This window comes from Carettochelys insculpta, chromosome 29 (assembly GCF_033958435.1).
Source record: "Carettochelys insculpta isolate YL-2023 chromosome 29, ASM3395843v1, whole genome shotgun sequence".
Lineage (NCBI taxonomy): Eukaryota > Metazoa > Chordata > Testudines > Carettochelyidae > Carettochelys > Carettochelys insculpta.
In genome coordinates, this window is record NC_134165.1 from 7751119 (window position 1) to 7770555 (window position 19437).

At 60.9% G+C, this 19437-nt stretch overlaps 1 protein-coding gene across 4 annotated transcripts; it reads right to left on the reverse strand.

Moving 5' to 3' along the window:
- Positions 1-706: 706 nt before the first annotated feature.
- On the reverse strand, positions 707-19229 carry LOC142003280 (ultra-long-chain fatty acid omega-hydroxylase-like). 4 transcript variants are annotated; one of them, XM_074980083.1, is made up of 13 exons: positions 19057-19172; positions 16830-17052; positions 15559-15703; positions 9481-9534; positions 6265-6392; positions 5878-5999; positions 4797-5064; positions 4301-4367; positions 3749-3878; positions 3239-3372; positions 3052-3116; positions 2244-2326; positions 707-1883 (listed from the first exon to the last, which is right to left on the reverse strand). In XM_074980083.1, the coding sequence occupies exons 2-13, from the start codon at positions 17049-17051 to the stop codon at positions 1706-1708; spliced, it is 1596 nt and encodes a 531-aa protein (XP_074836184.1). In that variant the 5' UTR covers position 17052; positions 19057-19172; the 3' UTR covers positions 707-1705. The 4 variants fall into 4 exon arrangements, with proteins under 4 accessions (XP_074836184.1, XP_074836187.1, XP_074836185.1 ...); XM_074980087.1 differs by lacking the exon at positions 15559-15703 and having other exon boundaries at positions 716-1883; positions 19057-19229; XM_074980086.1 differs by lacking the exons at positions 15559-15703; positions 16830-17052; positions 19057-19172 and adding an exon at positions 10217-10413 and having other exon boundaries at positions 712-1883.
- Positions 19230-19437: the final 208 nt, after the last annotated feature.

Consider the following 19437-nt stretch of genomic DNA (forward strand, 5'->3'; position numbering starts at 1 on the left):
TTTGCTGATGGCCCAGGGCAGAGCCTGCAGGGCTGGGCCTGGCGCCCCCACGCCTCCCATGTTGCTCTCAGCCTGGGTGAGTGGCAGAGGCACAGATTAAATACACCCATGTCCTGAGAAGCTGGTCCAGTTAGACGGGGAGGGAGCCGGGGGCGGGGGGAGGCAGGCATGCCTGGGGTGGGGGAGGACCCCAGGAGGGCAGCAAGGAGGTATGGGAATCCAGGGTGCAGTAGTCCCAAACATCTGAATTTTCCAACGGCTTATCCAGTCTGTTGGATCATTTACAACAGGCGACATCAGCCTTGCGCCTGTCTGAAAGGGGGTGCACTTCTTAGTGGCTTTTTTGCTTATTTTGCCCATATAAATGTATCATTGCAAATGTCTGCATGCTACTGAGAAGCTTAATTTTTCACCATTATTGCTGTAACATATAATATGGTGCTGGGGAGAACATTCTCCCTGTGCATACTAGTGTGGGGGGCGGGTTCCCTGTTTATCTGAACTGTTAATGAGGGTTATTTGTTAGGGTCAGGTAAGCACATTGCAAGCTATAGCTGGTCTGTGATGGAAGAACTGGGGGCACTGGTGCTTTGTGTCCAGCGCATCCTAAGGCAGGAAGTGGGTCCCTGCTGGGCCTGAACCCAACTCCCAGTCTGGAGTTACAATGCCTCATTGTGGCTGTGCCTCCCCAGCACTGGGGCCGAGATCTCATCCTGCAGAGCAGGCGCTGGCCGCGTGCATGCTGGGTGTGGCGTGCCTTCTGCTAAAGGCTGTGTGTGTGAGGGGAGAGTGCGGCGCAGCAAGGCAGATCTGACGCTACACAACAGAACTTTTATTGCTGGGTCTTCCTGCAAAGGCTCCAACAGCATCCATGCCCCAGCTTGCCCAGCAGACTGGATTGCTAGGCAGATGCCGCCTGGAGGGTTGCCTCAGCCTGAAGCCACCCCGCAACTGGGACATGGCAGAGTGAGAAATGGGGGCTAGGGAGTGAGGGACAGCTGAGACCTCTGCTTCAGCCAAAAGGGCACAGGGCAGGGAAAGGGAGAGCTGAGCTGCAGCAGTGTCAGGGCCTGATTCACTACTGAGCCCTATACACCTAGTGTTCTCAACCATGTGTTCTTAGATCCTCCACCACTTCACCTCCCAAGTGCATTTACCATCCCACTCCTGCAAGGAGGGTCATTAGCCCCCTTGCATTGATAGGCTCAGAGGCTGAGTGACTTGGCCAAGGCCATGCAGGCACCCAGTGGCAGAGCAGGGAATCCTGACTCCTAGACTCTGAGCTCCTGGGCACAATTGCCTTGGCCAGCAAGGGAGAGAGAAAAACCGGCCAACGAGCTGCCTGGACTGTGCACAGGCAGGTTTGGAAGCCAGGAGGTTGGGGCTCCATTTCTCACTCTGATATGGACTGATGAGCTGGCCATAGGCGTCCCACAGGGCTAGAGAAGGGTACTTGTGGCCCTTTCCCCCAGAAGCAGTGGGGGTCTGAAAGGAGGCAGCAGCACCTTGGGGGAGGGGGGCACGCCCACACCCCATAGCACTCCTGCGTTGAGAGAGGAGAGGACGAGTTGCGAGGGATCAGGTAACCTCGAGGCCCCCATGCCCCCAACCTGGTGCTCAGCTTGACCGGCCCTGAGCAGGCTACACTCCCCACCCTTAGGAATGGGGACTGCCAGGGGGCTAGCTTGGTGCAGGGGGCTCACTCTCATGGCAGGGGCCCCAGGGGCTCCAGGTGCAGCCACAGCCCGTTCTCGCTGCGCAAGATCAGCTGGGGATTGCGCCGCACAGGCCTGGTCTCGTCCAGCCGCACGGTAAAGCGCAGGAGCGTCAGTGCTAGCACCACCTTCATCTCGGCCATGGCGAAGTTCTGCCCGATGCAGTTCCTGTAGGAGAGTGAGGGGTGTCAGCGGGTCCCTTCGCCCTGCTCAGGCCCTGCAGTGGGATGAGGTGGGAAACCCCACACCATGTGAGGAGAGTGGGGGCAGACACCCCAGAACCCAATGCCTGCAGGGACAGATGGATAGTGGGTGGAACCCAGCCCCCTCTGAGCGATCCTCAGCAATGACAGCTGACCCCAGCATCGACCAGAGGCCACCTCCTGTGTGTCCCACCAGGCCCACTGATGGGGCAAAGGGGGCAGTTGCCCTGGGGCCTGGCATTTCAAAGGGACCTGGAGCTCTGGCTGCAGCAGTGGTGGCTGGAGCTCCAGCCCCCTGGGGTAAGCTGCAGAGTGCTGTGGTTACCTGGGTCCAGCAGAGAAGGGCATGAAGGCCAGGGGGGACTGGTTCTTGGAGGTCTCTGGGTCGAAGCGGTGTGGGTTATAGACCTGGAGCAGCAAGCACAGGACACGCTGAGGCGAGTGGGGGAGTGGGGAGGCCTAGGGCTGGGTTCCCTGAGCCAAAGGGGGAGCAAAGGAGGCCATGCACTGACCGTGGTCCTGCCTCCCTCCAGCACTCAGAGCCAGAGCAGGCCCACTGCCCAGCCCTGCCCCAGTGCGAACGGGCTACGACCCTCGGCCCCTATGAATGTCAGGGAGGCAGTAACCACCAATGGCTGGGGTGGGTCCCTGGAAAGAGGAAGCTACTACACGGCGGAAGCTACTTCACCACCCCAGTGCCGCACTGGGGCACTGAGCCAGCAGTGACTTCAAGGGGACAGTGCTCCCTATTGAGCCCCCAACCCTGCTCCCTGCAGCAATGTCCCCTGGTGCTACAGTGCCTGAATGACTAGCAATGACTGTGGGCACAGCGCCCAATGCTGAGCACCCCCTGCCCTTCCATTGCAGCATGGCGCCCCTAGTGCCACACTGGGCCCCTGGCGCAGCACTGACAGGACAGTGCCCCCTGCTGAGCCCCCGCCCTTGCCCTGCTCCCCACAGCACAGCGCCCCCTAGTGCCACACTGGGACAGTGGCGCAGCAGTGACTGACAGGACAGCGCCCCCTAGTGTGCCCCACCCCTGCTCCCTGCAGCACAGAGCCCCCTAGTGCCACGCTAGAGGTGGGCATGGGGTTCAGCAAGAGCCCAAGGGGCAGGTCCATGACCAGCGATACCTCAGGCTCCGGCCAGACAGCAGGATTGTGATGTGTCCCGTAGATACTGATCAGACAGATGTTCCCTGCCAGAGAGGAGGAGTTTGCCTTGTTACAGAGAGCAGTGGGGAAGGGCTGAGTGCCTGAGGGGGTATGGGCCCAGCTCTGGTGCTGTGCCACTGACTGGGGCAGGGAAGAAGGCTGGTACCCTTGGGGAGGATGCGTCCGTCAGGCAGTTTGATGTCCTCAGTGCAGCGCCGGGACACAGCGGTAACGGGTGGGTGCAGGCGCAAACTCTCCTTGATGCACATGGTGGAGAAGGGCATCTGGGACAGGTCCTCCCTGCAGAGAGCAGTGCTCAGGGCTGACCCCACTGGGAGCCCAGGAGCCAGGGGCTAGGACAGTCGCAGCCACGTGGAGCCGGCACCGAGGGGACGTGTGAGACGCCGAGTGGTGGCCGGGGACAGGGTGCACACAGCTGAGAGACAGGGCCCTGGGACACCAAGGGGGGGGCGTGCACCACTCGAGAGGCAGGGCACTCAGGCACCGGGGAGCCGCCAGGGACCAGCTCGCAGAGGAAGCCCTCCAGGTTGTAGGGCTGGCAGAGGCGAAGGGACCCCAGTGTTGGGTGCAGACTGTGCTAGCGGGAGAGAGGCAGCAGCTGTGCTAAGCCTCACAGGTGCAGGAGGGTCAGCACTGCACTGGGCAGCCAGCTCACCATTCAATCTGCTCCAGCTCCTTGTCCTGCATTAAGGCCTTGATCTCCTCTCGGCAGCGCTCCTGGTAACTGGGGTGACGTGCCAGATTGTACAGCACCCAGGCAAGGCCGCTGGCTGTGGTGTCATGGCCTGCAGAGAGCATCCAGTGCTGTGTGACGGCAGCTGAGGGCAGTGGAACCCTCACCCAGTGGCTCCAGTTAGCTCTCCCTGCCAGCGCCTCTGACCCCTGCTCCCCAAAACCCTCTGGCAGCACCAGGGGGGACTCCAAGCCCTTGGTTAATGGGGGGAGGATGGGGTGACACCGAGCATCTGCCCCCACTACTATCCCCCTCCACTTCTGGGACTACCTGGCAGTGCCTATAGCAGCGGAGGGGTTGGCGTTAGATCTGGCTTAGCCCCATTTCATGGAACAGTGCACCTAAGTCACTCAGAGTCAGGGCCTGAACCCAGCTCTCCCCACACTGCCCTGATGTCTGCAGAGAGGTTGTGAGGTCAGCCGGAGAGACGCTCTCTCCCCCCCCACCGCCCCCAGCCCCCAGGTGGCTCCTCACCCTCAAACATGAAGGTGTCAGCCTCAGCCGCAATGTCCTCATCAGCCAGGTCCTGCCCATCCTCGTCCTGCACAGAGCACACGCTGCTGGAAGGGTCCCCTGGCTGCCTGCGGGGCCCAGCCCACAGAGCCTGGCAAGACAGGACATCTCCCCTGCTCTGCGCACAGCTGCAGCCTGGCTGTGGTAGAGCTAAGCAGAGGTACCAGCCCCACAGTGCCAGGTGCGTTCATTTCACTCCACCCTGAGCATGCTGGGATGGCAGCTGCAGCTGTGCTGGGGTGTGAGTCCTGCTGTGACAGACATTACACAGCACCTTCTGCCTGTCAACCCTCCCTGCCCCACACCCCATGGGCCAGGCCACTCTCTGTGTCCCCTTGGCCAGGAACAGCATGTCACTGATACCCCCACAATAACAGGCAAGACACGCCCCCCCCCCCCCCCCGCCCCGCACTACATTTTCTTGGCCAATAGCAGTGAACCCTCCCTCCCCCGTGACCTTGGCCAGCAGCAGGATGTCGATGAAGTCCACCGTCTTGCCCTGCTTGGATCTGAGCCAGGCCTCCCTGCCCTGGCGGCTCAGGGCCTGGCGGCGCTGCTGCACCACGGCGGCTGTGAAGCGGTGCACGGTGTCGCAGGCGCGCCGGAAGCGCCCCCCGTCGGGCGTCAGGTGGTACAGGAAGTCAGAGTGCAGAAGCAGGTGGTGCTGGCGTCGCACCACCAGGGAGCTGAGCTCCAGGATGGCTGCAATGTAGTCACTGGGTGTCCTGCAACACAACATGTGACCAACACGCTGGGGCCTGCCGCTGTGCCTCACAACAGTGTAATCGTGTGCTGTCCCAGCTCTGGCACTGCCTGGCCAGCTGGTGTGGAGGAGCTGAGCTGTGAGATGTGCTACACTAGCACGCCTACTAGCCAGCCCAGGGCCTGCCTACACGAGCAGAGCTCACAGCCAGCCCGGGGCCTCTCTACACAAGCACTGTGGGTGCTTTCTTAACCAGCTGGGCAGTGTTTGACTCTCTCCTGGGTGGCTCAAGCACCCAGCTTATAGGGACCGCTGCCTGCAGACAACCAGCATGTGCCATGGTGGTGAGCCAATGGGCTGGGACCCACATGCAGTGGTGCAGTAAAACAGCCACAAGCTGCAGAGGAGGGCCCTGTGTATGCTGGGGGCAGAAGGGCCGTGGGGGGGATGGGACTGAAGTGAGGTACCCTGGCCGTGAGCTGCACACACCTGCAGGTGCATCTCCCAAGGGCTGCCCAGGACAGCCAGTAGCAAAGACAGGGTGCAAGCATCAGCCTCTGCCCAGTGCGCTAACGAGGTGCCATGCCCCAGTGCTGCCCAGGGCCTGGGGTCGGGGGGGGGAAATGCACTCGGGCACAGACCCAGTGCATTGCAGCAGCACCTCCCCGGCCCCCCATGCCTCCAGCCCATGGGACCTGTCTCATGCACTGGGCGGGCGGGTGCCAGGGGGTCAGAGAGCCTCCTGCAGCCAGCTCTGCCCCCTGCACATCTGTGAGACGCCAGTGAGGGGGGAGTCATATGGGGGGGGGGTGCAGCCCCCCCCCATCTCACTCACTCTTGGCAGTTGCTGTTGTAACTGAAGACGCATTTCTGCAAACTGTCCAGCGTCATGAGGCTCAGCTGCTCAAACATGTCCACAGAGGCGGAGCCCGATGCCGCCAGCTGGTGCCACTTGGCCTGTGAGAGAAACATGCATGAGAGCCAGGCCTGAGCTGCCACCGGCAGACTACTCGGGCAGTGTGTGCCCTGGGCGGGGGGAGGGTAACGGGGCAGCAGTCGGGTGGTCGTGCGGTGGCGGGGGAAGGTAACAGGTTGGCAGGCGGGTGGTAGTGCAGGGCATGCATGGGGCAGGGTCACAGAGAGGCTGGCAGGGTACCAAGGCAGCATACACCATGAGGGGGCAGAGGCACAGGCCTGGATGCGGTGCTGCTGCTGCACTCACATGCATGATGGCAGCGCTCTGGTTGAAGACCTTCATGTAGGGCTTCAGGATATCGAAGTGAAAGGCCGGTGTCAGCATGCGTCGGTGCCGTGCCCACTTCCGGCCATTGCTCAGCAGCAGCCCATCCCCTGAGGACACATGCGCTGAGCTCAGCGCCCAGGCACCCACAGCAGAGATGCCCTCCCCCCCCAGCCACCAGAACACCTGGTCACAGCCACTGGGTGCTCTACGAGAGCAAGGCTTGCTGGGGCAGGCTGTGAGCGAACGTGGGCTGTGTGCCTTTGCTCCTGAGTGTAGGTTTGTGGGGGCCCCTATGGGTGGAGCCCTCCTGGGACAGGCTGGGGGCTACGGGTGTGTTTTGTGGTAGGTACATGGAGCTGCATGTGCATGTGAAGGGGGTTGCATGATCCTGTGCACACCCATGACCAGTGCCAGGCCTACACCAACCTAGGAACAGCCACACTGCCGTGAACGAATGGCCCAGTCTCCTGTCCAACAGCGGCCAACGCCAGGTGCGGCAGCAGGAATGAAATTAATAGGTGCTGGAGCAATCCAGCCTCTGTCAATCACTCCAAGCTTCTGGCAAGCAGCACTCAGTGTATGTCACCATCCTGGCTAACAGCCATTGCAGGGTCGCTCCTCCAGGAACTTACCTAGCGTTTGACCTGTTGTACTTTTGACCTTTGTGATGTCCTCTAGAGCGTTTCAGGGTTTGGCTGCGTATTGGGTAAGTACTTTGTCTGCCTATTAATTTCATTAATTAGCCTTGAATTCCTGGGGTATGTGGAGAAGTAAATACCATTCCCTATTCACTTTCTCCATACAGGCAAGAGAGACCTCCATCCCCTTAGCCATCTCGTTCCAAGCTTGGCAGTCCCAATCTTATTCAGCTGTCTTGGTACAGAACCTGTTCCACACCTTTAAACATTTCTATTGCCCTTTTCTGAGCCTTTCCCAATTCCACTATGTCTCTTTTGAGATGGGGCGACCACATCTGCATGCAGCGTTCCAGATGTGGGCACTCCATCACTTTAGACAGAGACATTATGGTGTTTGCTGGCTTAGCGTGGATTCCCTTTCTGATCGGTCCTGATTTACTGTTCGCTTTAGACCAACACGCTTGCTAAATGGATGTTTCAGAGAACTATCTACCATGACTCCAAAATCCTGGAGTGGTAAGAGCTATTTCAGTCTGTGTCATTTTGTACGTATAACTGGGCTCGTGTTTGCCAATGTGCATTACTTTGCATTTATCATGACTGAATTTCATCTGTCATTTTGTTGCCCAGTCACCCAGTTTTGTCAGTTCCCCTTTTAAAGCTTCACCATCTGATCTGGGCTTGTCTGTGGGGAGTAATTTTGCATCACCTGCAAATTTTGTTGGCTCACTGTTTGCCCCTTGTCCCAGCTCACTTAGGACTATGTTGAGCTACACTGAGCCCAGTACAGTCACTTGTTACCCCTCTTCAGCCTGAAAACTGACCATTTTTCCAACCCTTTGCCCGTCTTTTACCCAGTTACTAATCCAGCAGAGGCCCTGCCCCTTAGCCCAGCCCACTTACTTGCTTAAGAGCCTCTGGTGAGGGACCTTGCCAAAGGCATCCAGGCAGTCCACGTACACAGTGGCTCTCCCCTGTCCACAGGCTAGTTGACACCTTAGCAAATTTGAATAGATTGGTGAGGCAGCAGGACTGCGCCTCACCACCGTGTTCAGCTCTGGCTGAGAATGCTGCTCTCTCATATAGTTTGAGGGTGGGGAATCTCTGGGCTGGGGGGGGCCAGATCTGGCCTCCAGCTTAATTTGTTGCATCAAGCCTGGGAGAAATCTCTGTGCTGAGGACTGGACGTCTCAAGCCTTTGTGCCCCCAAGCGGTGCTGGAGCGCGGCTGGCACAGCGTTACGTGTGCCCCAAGCGGGGCTGGAGCGTGGCTGGCACGGAGTTACGTGTGCCCCAAGCGGGGCTGGAGCGTGGCTGGCACAGAGTTATGTGTGCCCCCAAGTGGGGCTGGAGCGCGGCTGGCACGGAGTTATGTGTGCCCCAAGCGGGGCTGGAGCGCCTGGCACAGAGTTACGTGTGCCCCCAAGTGGGGCTGGAGCGCAGCTGGCACGGAGTTATGTGTGCCCCAAGCGGGGCTGGAGCGCCTGGCATGGAGTTACGTGTGCCCCAAGCGGGGCTGGAGCGCCTGGCATGGAGTTACGTGTGCCCCCAAGTGGGGCTGGAGCAGGGCTGGCACAGAGTTACATGTGCCCCAAGTGGGGCTGGAGCAGGGCTGGCACAGAGTTACGTGTGCCCCCCAAGTGGGGCTGGCACAGAGTTACGTGTGCCCCAAGTGGGGCTGGAGCGCGGCTGGCACAGAGTTACGTGTGCCCCCAAGTGGGGCTGGAGCAGGGCTGGCACAGAGTTACATGCGCCCCAAGTGGGGCTGGAGCAGGGCTGGCGCGGAGCGACATCTGTGTGAGGGTTGTTGGGTGTCAGGGGGAAAAAGTGAATAGTGAGGGTGTTTTTGTTTGTTTTTCTTGTGTGTGGCCCCCGACTGATTCTTTTGTGGGTCAGTGGCCTGTGACCAGAAGATAGGTCCCCCCATGCTATAGTTCCCCACCCAGTTCTATGGTCTGCCCTCCCCCCATGCTATAGTCCCCCCTGCCCTATAGTTCCCCCCCTTTGCCCAGTACAGAGGTTAGCCTGCAACTCCCAGCAGTGCTGTTGGAGCTTGGGGTCACGTTAGCTATCAGCGCAGAGCCTGATGTCAGCGACACAGCACCACCCCTCATCTACCAGGCCCCAAGAATCCCAGCTCGGGTCTCCAAAACTAAAACACCCCAAATTAGTGGTCACTTTGGGGCTCCTGTATTTTCTTGGTTGCCCTGCCAGGAGCATCTCTGGGGCAGGAGGCAGGGCCCAGATGACAGAAGAGCCTGGGGTAGCCCTCTAGCCGTGGCTCAGGGCTGATGCCCCTGGCCTCATGCCTGGCATGGTGAGTGCCAACCCCAGCTGGGCTCACAGGCTGACACTCCCACTGGGCTGGGTGCTCTGGGTGAGAGCGACACAGCAGCGGACTGAGCTGAGACTCTCCCAGCATCATGGCTTCCACTCGCTGTTACTTACCCCTCTGAAGCCACCCACAGGACCCTCCTTTCTCCACAGGCCGCTGTCCCAGGCCTCAACCCCAAGCCACAGAGCACTGCAGGTCAAAGCCCAGAAAAAGGGGCACTCACCCAGCCAGGGCTTCAGGAACCCGTAGAATATGTAATCCTTGGGCGCAATGGCAGCTGTGGGCAGAATGGAGATGGGGAGCAGTGAGTGCTCACACATGGTGCGGGGGGTAGATGGGGCACACCTCGGCGTTAGCGCTCAGACACACACACACACACACACACACACACAGTGCAGGGGGCAGATGGGACACACATCGGTGTTAGCGCTCAGACACACACACACACACACTGGGGGGGGGCAGACGGGACACACCCCGGTGTTAGCGCTCAGACACACACGCAGTGCAGGGGGCAGATGGGACACACCCCGGAGTTAGCGCTGAGATACACACACACTGTGGGGGGCAGATGGGACACACCCTGGCGTTAGTGTTCAGACACACACAGTGCGGGGGGCAGATGGGACACACCCTGGCGTTAGTGTTCAGACACACACCGTGCGGGGGGGGGGGAGATGGGACACACCCTGGCGTTAGTGTTCAGACACACACAGTGCGGGGGGCAGATGGGACACACCCCGGTGTTAGCGCTCAGACACACACTCTGCGGGGGGCAGATGGGACACACCCTGCCGTTAGTGTTCAGACACGGTATGGAGGGGCGGGGGGGGGCAGGGTGTATTGGGGGGGCTCAGCGGAGGACAGTCTGAATGAATAGGGTGAAGGAGCCACATGACTGGGGCAGGCACTGAGCCAGCTGGTCCCTCATGCAAAACCACTTGTCCCTAATAAGTCACCTGGGCAGGAAGGAGGACTTTGGAGCATGAACAGCATCCGCAGCCTTGGCTGGGCCTGTGGAGCAGAACAGCGCCTCTGCCTTGGCAGTCACAATGCTTCATAAGAGGAGTGGGATCCTGCTGAGGGCCTGGACTCCTGCACTCATTTCCTGTTTCTTCCATGCACTGGCTGTGCAAGTCCCTGCTAGGCAGGGCTGGGGGAATGGGTGGCACTCGGGCAGGTGGCAGCAGGGCGGGGTGAATGGCTGGCACAGGGGAAGGTGGCAGCAGGGCTGGGGGAATGGGTAGCACTCGGGCAGGTGGCAGCAGGGCGGGGTGAATGGCTGGCATGGGGGGGTGGCAGCAGGGCGGGGTGAATGGCTGGCACAGGGGAAGGTGGCAGCAGGGCAGGGTGAATGGCTGGCATGGGGGAGGGTGGCAGCAGGGCGGGGTGAATGGCTGGCATGGGGGGGGTGGCAGCAGGGCGGGGTGAATGGCTGGCACAGGGGAAGGTGGCAGCAGGGCGGGGTGAATGGCTGGCACAGGGGAAGGTGGCAGCAGGGCTGGGGGAATGGGTGACACTCGGGCAGGTGGCAGCAGGGCGGGGTGAATGGCTGGCATGGGGGGGTGGCAGCAGGGTGGGGTGAATGGCTGGCACAGGGGAAGGTGGCAGCAGGGCGGGGTGAATGGCTGGCACAGGGGAAGGTGGCAGCAGGGCGGGGTGAATGGCTGGCATGGGGGGGTGGCAGCAGGGTGGGGTGAATGGCTGGCACAGGGGAAGGTGGCAGCAGGGCGGGGTGAATGGCTGGCACAGGGGAAGGTGGCAGCAGGGCGGGGTGAATGGCTGGCATGGGGGGGTGGCAGCAGGGCTGGGTGAATGGCTGGCACAGGGGAAGGTGGCAGCAGGGCTGGGTGAAGGCAGCTGTGCAGGCCTGGGTCCCTCAGACTGAGCCAGGTGCAGCTGCCCCTCTCCCAGGGTCAGCCAGAAATGAGGGGGCAGGGCTGCAATGAACCTTTGCTGCCTGGGGAACTGGCCAGAGGCTCTGTCCAGCTGCTAGGCAGATGTGCTCCTCTCTTGCCACTAAGGACTGGCTACAACCTCTACCCTAACTCTGCTGGGCCAGGCGAATGCACTAACGCCCCTGGGGTGGCAGCCCCCAGCCAGGCAAGTACCACAGTGAGTGCCATGTACCAACCTGAGCTCAGCCCAGGAGCTGAGCCCTTCCCCATTGCTGACAGCCAGAAGCCTCCAGCTCTAGAGAGCAGCCCTCTCACTGCTGGGGCCATGTCCCTAGGGTCTGACCATGCTGGGTGCACACAGCTCCAGGCAGCTGGGAATGCAACCCCCAACTGAGCCCAGGGCAGGCAGACGGAGACACAAATTCCTGGCGCTGGGCGACCCTCACTACCCGACTCCAGCAGGATGGGTTTAATGGTCTCCGGGTGGAAGATCCGTAGGATGGGACACCAGGGGCCAAACCACCACAGACAGGCATGGCCGTAGTCCCTCACGAGCTGGTCTACACGCTGCATCCCCTCCTCCGTGTTCTGAGCCTACAACAAGTAGCCCTGGGTTAGCCATGGGCCAGCTGGGACTCTAGCCATGGCCCTGGCCAGGGCAACACGCAGGGCCCAGTGCCCAACTCACCCACTGAAGGAGCAGCACCCTCAGGCAGATGGATGGCTGGCTGCTCTCAAGGGGCTTCTGGCTGCATTGTAATGGGGGAGGGGAGACCACCCTCTCCTCGCAGTGGGTTGGAGCTAGAGCAGACTGTGTGCAGAGCTGAACCCCAGGGGCTTGGTGGGCAGTGGGCCTGTGAGCCCACTGCCCTGGCATGCACCAGCCATGTGCATTCACACAGCCTGGGCATGATGAGCTGCCCCAGTGAAGTTCTTCTGTCTTGGCCCAGTGACAGCCTGCAGAGAGTGAGTCCTCTGGCAACAGCCAGCTGCTGGCTGGGGGCTAAAAGCAGCCCTCCCCCTCAGCATCCTCCCACACCAGCCCGTCACTTGAGGGAGGGAGCTGGACTCTGTTCCTGCTACTGCACCAGCAACAGGATTGTTTACAGAGTTCAGGGGACTGCACTGACTTACCGAGCATTGGCCCCCAGCTGCTGGGACGGCATGGTGCAAAGGGCTGGTGGTGGCAGTGAACTGTACAAAGGGCGGGTGGCAGCAACAAGCCATGCAAACTAGTGGCAGTGGAGGGCTGTGCTAAAGGCTGGAGGTAGCAGTGGGCTGTGCTAAGGCTGTTGCAGGGTGGGTTGTACAAAGGGCTGGCGGCAGTGGTGGACAGTGCAAATGGCTGGGGGTGGCTCATGCAAAGGGCCGGTGTTGGTGGGCTGTGCAAAGGACGGGTGGTGGCAGGGCTGGACACTGGACTGGCAGGGAGAAAAAGCATTTGTGTTTGTTGCTTTGGCTTTGGACTCAGGGCCCTGACGAAGCTTCCGGATTCATTTCTCAAGCACCTTGTAAAGGGGGCAGTTCAGGGAATGTGCAGCTGGGCCCCAGTTTAGCTCGCTCCGCGTGTCCTTGGCCCTGGGTGCTCAGACCTACATGCAGTAGGGCTAATGGGAAAGTGGCTACAGCTTATTAACAGGAGCTGAGACCTTGACTCTGCCACAGTAGGGTGACCAGCCATCCCATTTTCCCCAGGACAGGCCCGGATTTTAGGCAGACATCCATATATTCACTCCCCTGCAGAGCTGCCCTGTCCCAAGGGCAGGAAAAATCAGTCAGGAGCTGGCTGGGCAGCACATGCAGCAGGTACTGACCAGCCAGTACAGGCAGCAGCAGGACAGGGAGCCGGGGGCCCTGCCATAGAGTAAGACAGGGTATGATGGGGGGCAGGGTAGTGTTTTATCCCCCCCACTCTAAGATTTAAAGGGGAACCTGGTGCCCAGCAGTGCTGGGCAGTCCCTCTGTGGGGCAGCTGCCCCTGGAGCTGGGGAGACCACTGCAGGGAGGTAGCCCAATGCCCACTGCACAACAGCTCCGATGTAGCTGCTCCCCACCCCCTCTGGGACAGCCATGTCCACAGCTGGGGAGCTCTCCTGCGGCGCGGCAGCTATGTTGCCAGCACCCCAAGGCATGGGGCAGCCACAGAGCTCTGCTGTGGGGCAGTAGCCACATTGCCGGTGCCCAGAGGCATGGGGCAGCTGGAGAGCTTCTCTGGGAGGCAGCAACCCTGTTCCCAGTGCCCTGAGGTGTGGGGCAGCTGCAGAGGTTCCCGGTGGGCCAGCAGCCCCATTCCCAGTGCCTGGAGGTGTGGGGCAGCCAGGAGCCACAGCTGCATCCCACAGCCACAGAGAGCCACCCCTCCTGCCCCCCACAGAGCCAGGGAGCATCCCTGCAGCATTCCTGGAGCCCAGCAGTGTCGGACACCCAGCAAACCCCCACCTCCTTTTGCAGGGCAACTGCCCCTGCAACTGGGGAGCTCCCCTGTGGGGGGGGGGAGCCCTGTTCTGCTGCCACAGGACATGGTGCAGCCAGGGAGCTGCCCCCCCCTCTGATGTATTTGGCATAGGGAAATATGGTCACCCTAGAGGGGAATTAGCTGACATGGTGTAGTGGTTATACAGAAGTTGCCTAGGATGTGAGCTTGGTGGGCTTGAATCCCTGCTGCCTTGGCCAAGGCCTTTCATTGGCACAGGGAGTAGCCTCAGCAGCAGGGAAGGGATAGCTCAGTGGCTTGAGGATTAGCCTGCTAAACCCAGGGTTGTGAGCCCAGCCCTTGAAGGGGCCATTTAGGGGTCTGGGGCAAACAGGTTTCTAAAAAAATAAATAAAAGGAAGCTGGACTAAGGCAGCCCATCCTCTGAAGAGCTCCACAACTTCCTGGGACAGACGGGGGAGCTGCAGAGGCCAGCTTGGCCAACATGGGCTTTCAATACAGCCCAGCACCAGAGACAGGATGGGCTGCCCGGGCAGGATGGAGCAGGCATTTGTGGGGAGGGGGCAGTAGCCCCACGCTCCTCTTTGCCACACCTCACATAGAACAGGAAGAGCAGGGGGTGAGGTGCGTCTCTGGGAGGAACCACTGGAAAACCTGCCTCTCCCGGACAGGCTGCAGGAGCACGGTGGATTTACATTTCTCCATGAGCAAGACAAAAGGTGCTTGGATCCCAGCTAGCAGGGATGCAGCTCCCTAGCAGCTGGGTGGGGGGCTCTGCCAGTCAGCAGCAAACCGAGATCCAGCAGCAACACACTCAGACAGGTAACATGTGCAAGTGTTTTATGAGGGGAACAGCTGGTCCAGGGATGCTGGTGTAACCCACACACCTAGGGATGTGGTTCACTGTCTCATGTTGTGGCACCTAGGCCACTTACAGAGAGAGAATGAGTCTCCTCCACAGCCTTAGCTGAGACCCAGCTCGAATTTAAGCTCCAGAGGTGGGTGGTTGTACTGGGCTTTGCCATCCCTAGGTTTCTTTACATGGAGATAGGCTGCCCCCTGTAATGCTCCACTCCAGCACAGCAGGAAGTCTGGGAGAGGCTGCGGGGAACTCTGGTGTCACGTGGGCAGTCACATTAGAGGACCAGAACAGTCCCTCCTGCCCTTATTCTTTCTGCACATGGTTCTGGGCTCCCTTGCCAGTAACCAATCTCATCTGGCCAGGCCAGAAGAGACAGCTGGGCCTGTGCAGTGCAGAACCCAGGAGACAACAGCCGAGGTGGCCAGGTTCACCCAGGCAGACAGAGTCACAGAGCTGCACTGAATGTGTCAAGGGCACCAGAGAAGTGAAGCACAGGGGCAGAGGGGTTGACCCGGGGCAGAGGGACATGCAGGCCAGACAGTGCAGACTCCAGTAAGCTGTTGGGAGAGGACTGTTGGCTTCCTAGGGCAGACTGTCCCCTCTGGTGCATTTCCCAGGGCTCCAGTCAGGCTGATCTGCAGGGCCTTGGTGACTGGGTGCCTCCCCTACCCTGGGGCAGCTTGGGAAATCATTCATAGTGCTTGATGTTGCGCTGAGGGGACATGACAGGCTGGAATCCCTGTCCCTTGGCATATTCACAACCAGCCTGGCCAGGGTCCTGGAGCACACACCTAGCCAGGTTCCCAAGGGAGGGGCTCTGCTGGTCAGGTTATGTCTGCACTTCAGTTAGACACCTCACACCAGCTGACACAGGGCTCAGGGCCACACAACTGCAGTCTAGACATTTGGGTTTGGGCTGGGACCCAATCTCTGGGACCCTGTAGCACAGGCGTCCCAGAGGCCTGGCCCTAGCTCCAGCCCAAGTGTCTGCACCACAGGGTATCAGCTCCACAGCTTGAGCTGGCACCCAGGCCTGCTGCAGGTGCCTACGTGCAGTGCAGACCTACTCTCAGAGTCTCACCACCCCCGCTCCCAGGAGTCAGCGTACCTGAGGCTGATGTGATCGGCTTGAGGTAATCAGGGTGCACCAGGGACAGGACTGGCAGGAAGGGCCCCATCCATGTCACAAAGGCTTGGGAGAATGTAGCCACTGTTTGGGACACCAAGCTCAGCCCTTCCTCACCAGGCACGAACTGCAGGAGGGACGGGGCAGAGTCAATACAAGACAGGATGCGGTCTGGACTAGACTCCAGAGCAAGTCAGTGCACCTCCGGCAGGGGCAGAATTGGGTCCCCAGGTGAGGGGCTGGACTGTCTCTCCCCACCACAGCATAAGTGTCGAGACCCTCCCTCCTAGCCCCACTCCATCCAGTGGGGTAGAGAGAGCCCAGGGCCCTGCACATGAGGGTGTCTGAGAGCCAGCAGCCACAGGAGGGGCCACATCCACAGCAGATGGGGTAGCAGCAGGGTGGCCACTGCCTCTGCCTCCAGCTCACACCCTCCTCCGTGGGTCCTCGCTCCATAAGGCTGGAACTCTGACTACCAGCTGCTGCTGGCTCTGGCCTCAGGCAGGGTGTGATGGAGTGGGGGGAGTGCAAGTGTGAGACTCAGGCTGGATGTGTGTGAGACAAGCAGAGCAGCTCCCAGCTAGTAAGGATGACCCTGGGGCTATAACCTAGGCTGGCAGGTAACACCTCTGCCCTGAACAAAGAGGACGGAGGAGCCAAAGGGGGTTTTTGAATTGGAGGCGGCAGTTGGAAGCTGGGAGAAGAGGGAGTTGGAAGGCAGCCAGCCTGGCGAGGGGGGGAAGCTACACCCCAGAGGGGCACCCCTCGGGCTCCTCTCCCCAGGATGGGTTGAAATGACTGTCTCTGCCAGCCGTACTGACACCTCTGTGAGAAACTGGGCCTCTGTCACCTAATAAACTTCCTGTTCTACCTGCTGAGTGAGAGTCACTCCTGCCTGTGGACAGGGTGCAGTGCTTGGGGACCCCTGAACCCCATCACACAGGGCATGTGCTGAGAACCCCGTGAGCTGTCCCAGAAATGTGGCCTCCTACCCCAGCTGGATCTGAGGGATGTCAGACGAGTGCACTGAGCACAACTCCCTGAGAGACCTGTGGGAAGGATGCATGGCATGGAAGACACCTGGACCAGCATTTCTCACCTGCACCCACCCTCTCAGAGGCTATGGCCCAGCCCCACCCTTGGGGTAGGCAGAGGTGGCTGCTCCCCACAGGGATCAAATCATGTCTCAGTGCACAGGAGGAACAAGAGGGGAGAGAAGACATGAAGTCCCCTACCACACGACAGGCACCTACCATCCCCAAGTGTCCCAGCAGCCAATTGCGCCGTGGGGGCTCGGGAAAGCAGCGCAGCCGCTGGCAGTTCACCCAGTAGCGGTGCCAGGAACTCCCAAGCCACAGGAGGGTGCGGGAAAGCAGGGCCAGCAGGCCAAGGAGCAGGGCAAAGACAGCGTAGGCACGGAGGGGGGCCCGCTCTATGCTCAGCAGCTCCAACACCCAGTCTGTTAGCAGCTGCATCCTGTGGGGAAAAGACAAGGCTCCATCACTGGGACAGAGGACAGTACATGGCACCAGGGCAGCCCTATGCCACAGAGGGCACAGGGGCTCTACCCACTTCCCACAAGGCAGCAACCCTGAGCTCTGCTGTGCTCAGGAGCTGGTAGGAGGACAGAGCTTATTCTGCAGCTGGAAGCAGGGTCCAACTCAGGTGAGTGATGGAGAAGCCAGTAAAGGAAATAGGAGGAAGGGCTTTTGGGGGGCAGTTTGACCCAGTGCCCCCATTCAAGAAAACCCCAAACTGAGTGGCCCTGGGAGCTGGCATGGAGCATGGTAATGTCAGGAGCTGGAGAGGAGCTGAGCCGCTGCTGAATGCAGGACGGGCTTGCTTTCTGGTACTTCCCCTTCCCTGGGTGGCCGGGGGCAGAGGATTTGGAAAGACAAGGCTTTTAGGTTCAGATTTTGCCCCGGGGTCCCTAAAACCTCTAGGCAACCCTGAAGGTGGACGTTATGGAATCCAGCAAGTCCTGGGCCACAGCACAGGGCTCCCAGCAGGCTCTGGGCACTGGCTGCTCCAGGTGCATCTCCCCATGGGATAGTTGCTAGACCAGCTGCAGAGCCACAAAGCCATGGCCCAAAGTGTCCAGTCAAGTCCTGCTCCTCCCATGAACAGGCCCCTCGCTCTGCAGCAGGCAGCCACAGTGGCCCCTTGGAGCTGCAGAGAATCAGGAATTCCATGCACAGGACACCAAGGAGGCGAAGTGCATGTTCAGAACACTTGACACCAGGGCAACCCAGCTCTCTCTACAGGTCAATTGGTGCAGCAAAGTTTGTTTAAACAAATAGGTCTTCTCTGGCCTCTCCAAATTGCCACGATTAACAAAGGTCCCTTTTTCTGTGATTTTCCCTGTCCTCTCCACAATTCAGCCCCAGTTACCTGGCAATGATCCCGCCATTCAGGCAGGTCCTTAGCTAGTATGGCTATGAGTGCTGCATGTGCTTGGTATGGACAGGGAGCCTCCTGGCACATGCACAGTGCCCAGGAACAAGGGCCCAGTCAGCCAGGTTGCCTTCAGGATCGCTGTGGGGGTGTTCCCCAGGGCAGCACTTGCACAGCTGAGGGCTGGGTCTGTTCTACAGAGCTGTATTGCTGCCATCCGAGCCAGGAGAGAACCCAGCCAATAGCCCTTCCCCCACCCCTCCGCCCAGCCAATAGCCCTTTCTGCTCCCAGAGGCCACCCACAGGGATTCCAGCAGCTGCAGACACGCAGCTTCTGCTCAGGCAGGGGCGGGGCCGGGCTGGCTGCTGCGTGAGACTCTGCCCGGCGCAGCACGGCCCAGGAAGCTCAGCCTGCTGCAGGGCGCTCACACCTGCTCCGGGCAGTGCCCTCCCCGCGCACGGGTGGAGGGTTCAGCGCCACCGCACAGCGCGCGCCTTGTCGCAGCTGCCTGCAGGCTCAGCGCAGCTGGCTGCTTTCAGTGCCAGCACCTACAGCCCTGCCCCCACCAGCTGGCGCGCTTGCTGGGCGACCGCCACTCCGTGCCTGGCACCTGCCACCCGCGTGCAGCAGCTCGTAACGCTGCCTGCGTCCTGCTCCCCGCACGCCGGCTGCAGCAGCCTTTGCCTGGGCTCGTAAAGCCGGACGAGCCTTGTGCTGCCAGCGAGGGACTTCCCAAGCTTGTGCGCGAGCGGCTGCGCGGCTCGGGAGCGGCGTTAACACGCACTCTAGAAACGCCCCCTTGCGCGCCGCGGTACCTGCCCTGACCCCGCCTGCCTCGCCGCAGGGCCCCCGGCTGCGCCCGTCAGCTGGGGCTCACCTCTGCTGCTCTCCCCGACCCCAGGTTCCTCACCCAGCTCCCTCCACAGCCCCATTGGTCCTCCCAACCCCCAGCTCTCCCCCCGCAGCCCCCATAGGTCCCCTCAACTCCCAGCCCGCCCTGTTCCCCCCACCCCGCGCCCAGAGCTGCTTCCCTCCCCGGCTCCCTAGGCGGGCGCTGCCCCCCGCGGTCCGGGGCAGGGGCTCACCCGGCTGGGACAGCGGCGCCGAGGACGGCGGCCCGGGCTCGGAGCTGCCTTTCCAGGCGGGGCGGGACTGGACTGGGCTGCCCAGAGCGGCCGCAGTCCGGGGCCGTCGCTCGCCGCCCGCCCCTGGGCGGCTCCGCTGGGATGTGGCTCCTGCTGCGCCACCCTCCAGCCCGGCTGCAACCGCCCCCAGCTCTGCCCCGCAACTCCCGAGGCCGCAGCGCAGCGTGGGGAGCCAGCGACAGCCGGCCCCGCGGGGTCCCCCCGCCCGCAGAGCCCGCTGGCCTGTGAAGTGGGATCGTTAAAAGAAGACAGGGCACATTGTGGGCTTTGGAAGTCAGCAGCAAGTCTCTATCTCGGAAGCCCCGTCTCTGACAACGCCCC

Coding starts and splice junctions, on each gene's coding strand:
- LOC142003280 (XM_074980083.1), bottom strand. CDS start 17,051: ATGCAGCTGCTAACAGACTGGGTGTTGGAGCTGCTGAGCATAGAGCGG. Junction 15,704..16,829: donor TGCTGGGACACTTGGGGATG/GTAGGTGCCTGT, acceptor TCCCTCCTGCAG/TTCGTGCCTGGTGAGGAAGG. Junction 2,327..3,051: donor CTGTCTGGCCGGAGCCTGAG/GTATCGCTGGTC, acceptor TTGCTGCTCCAG/GTCTATAACCCACACCGCTT.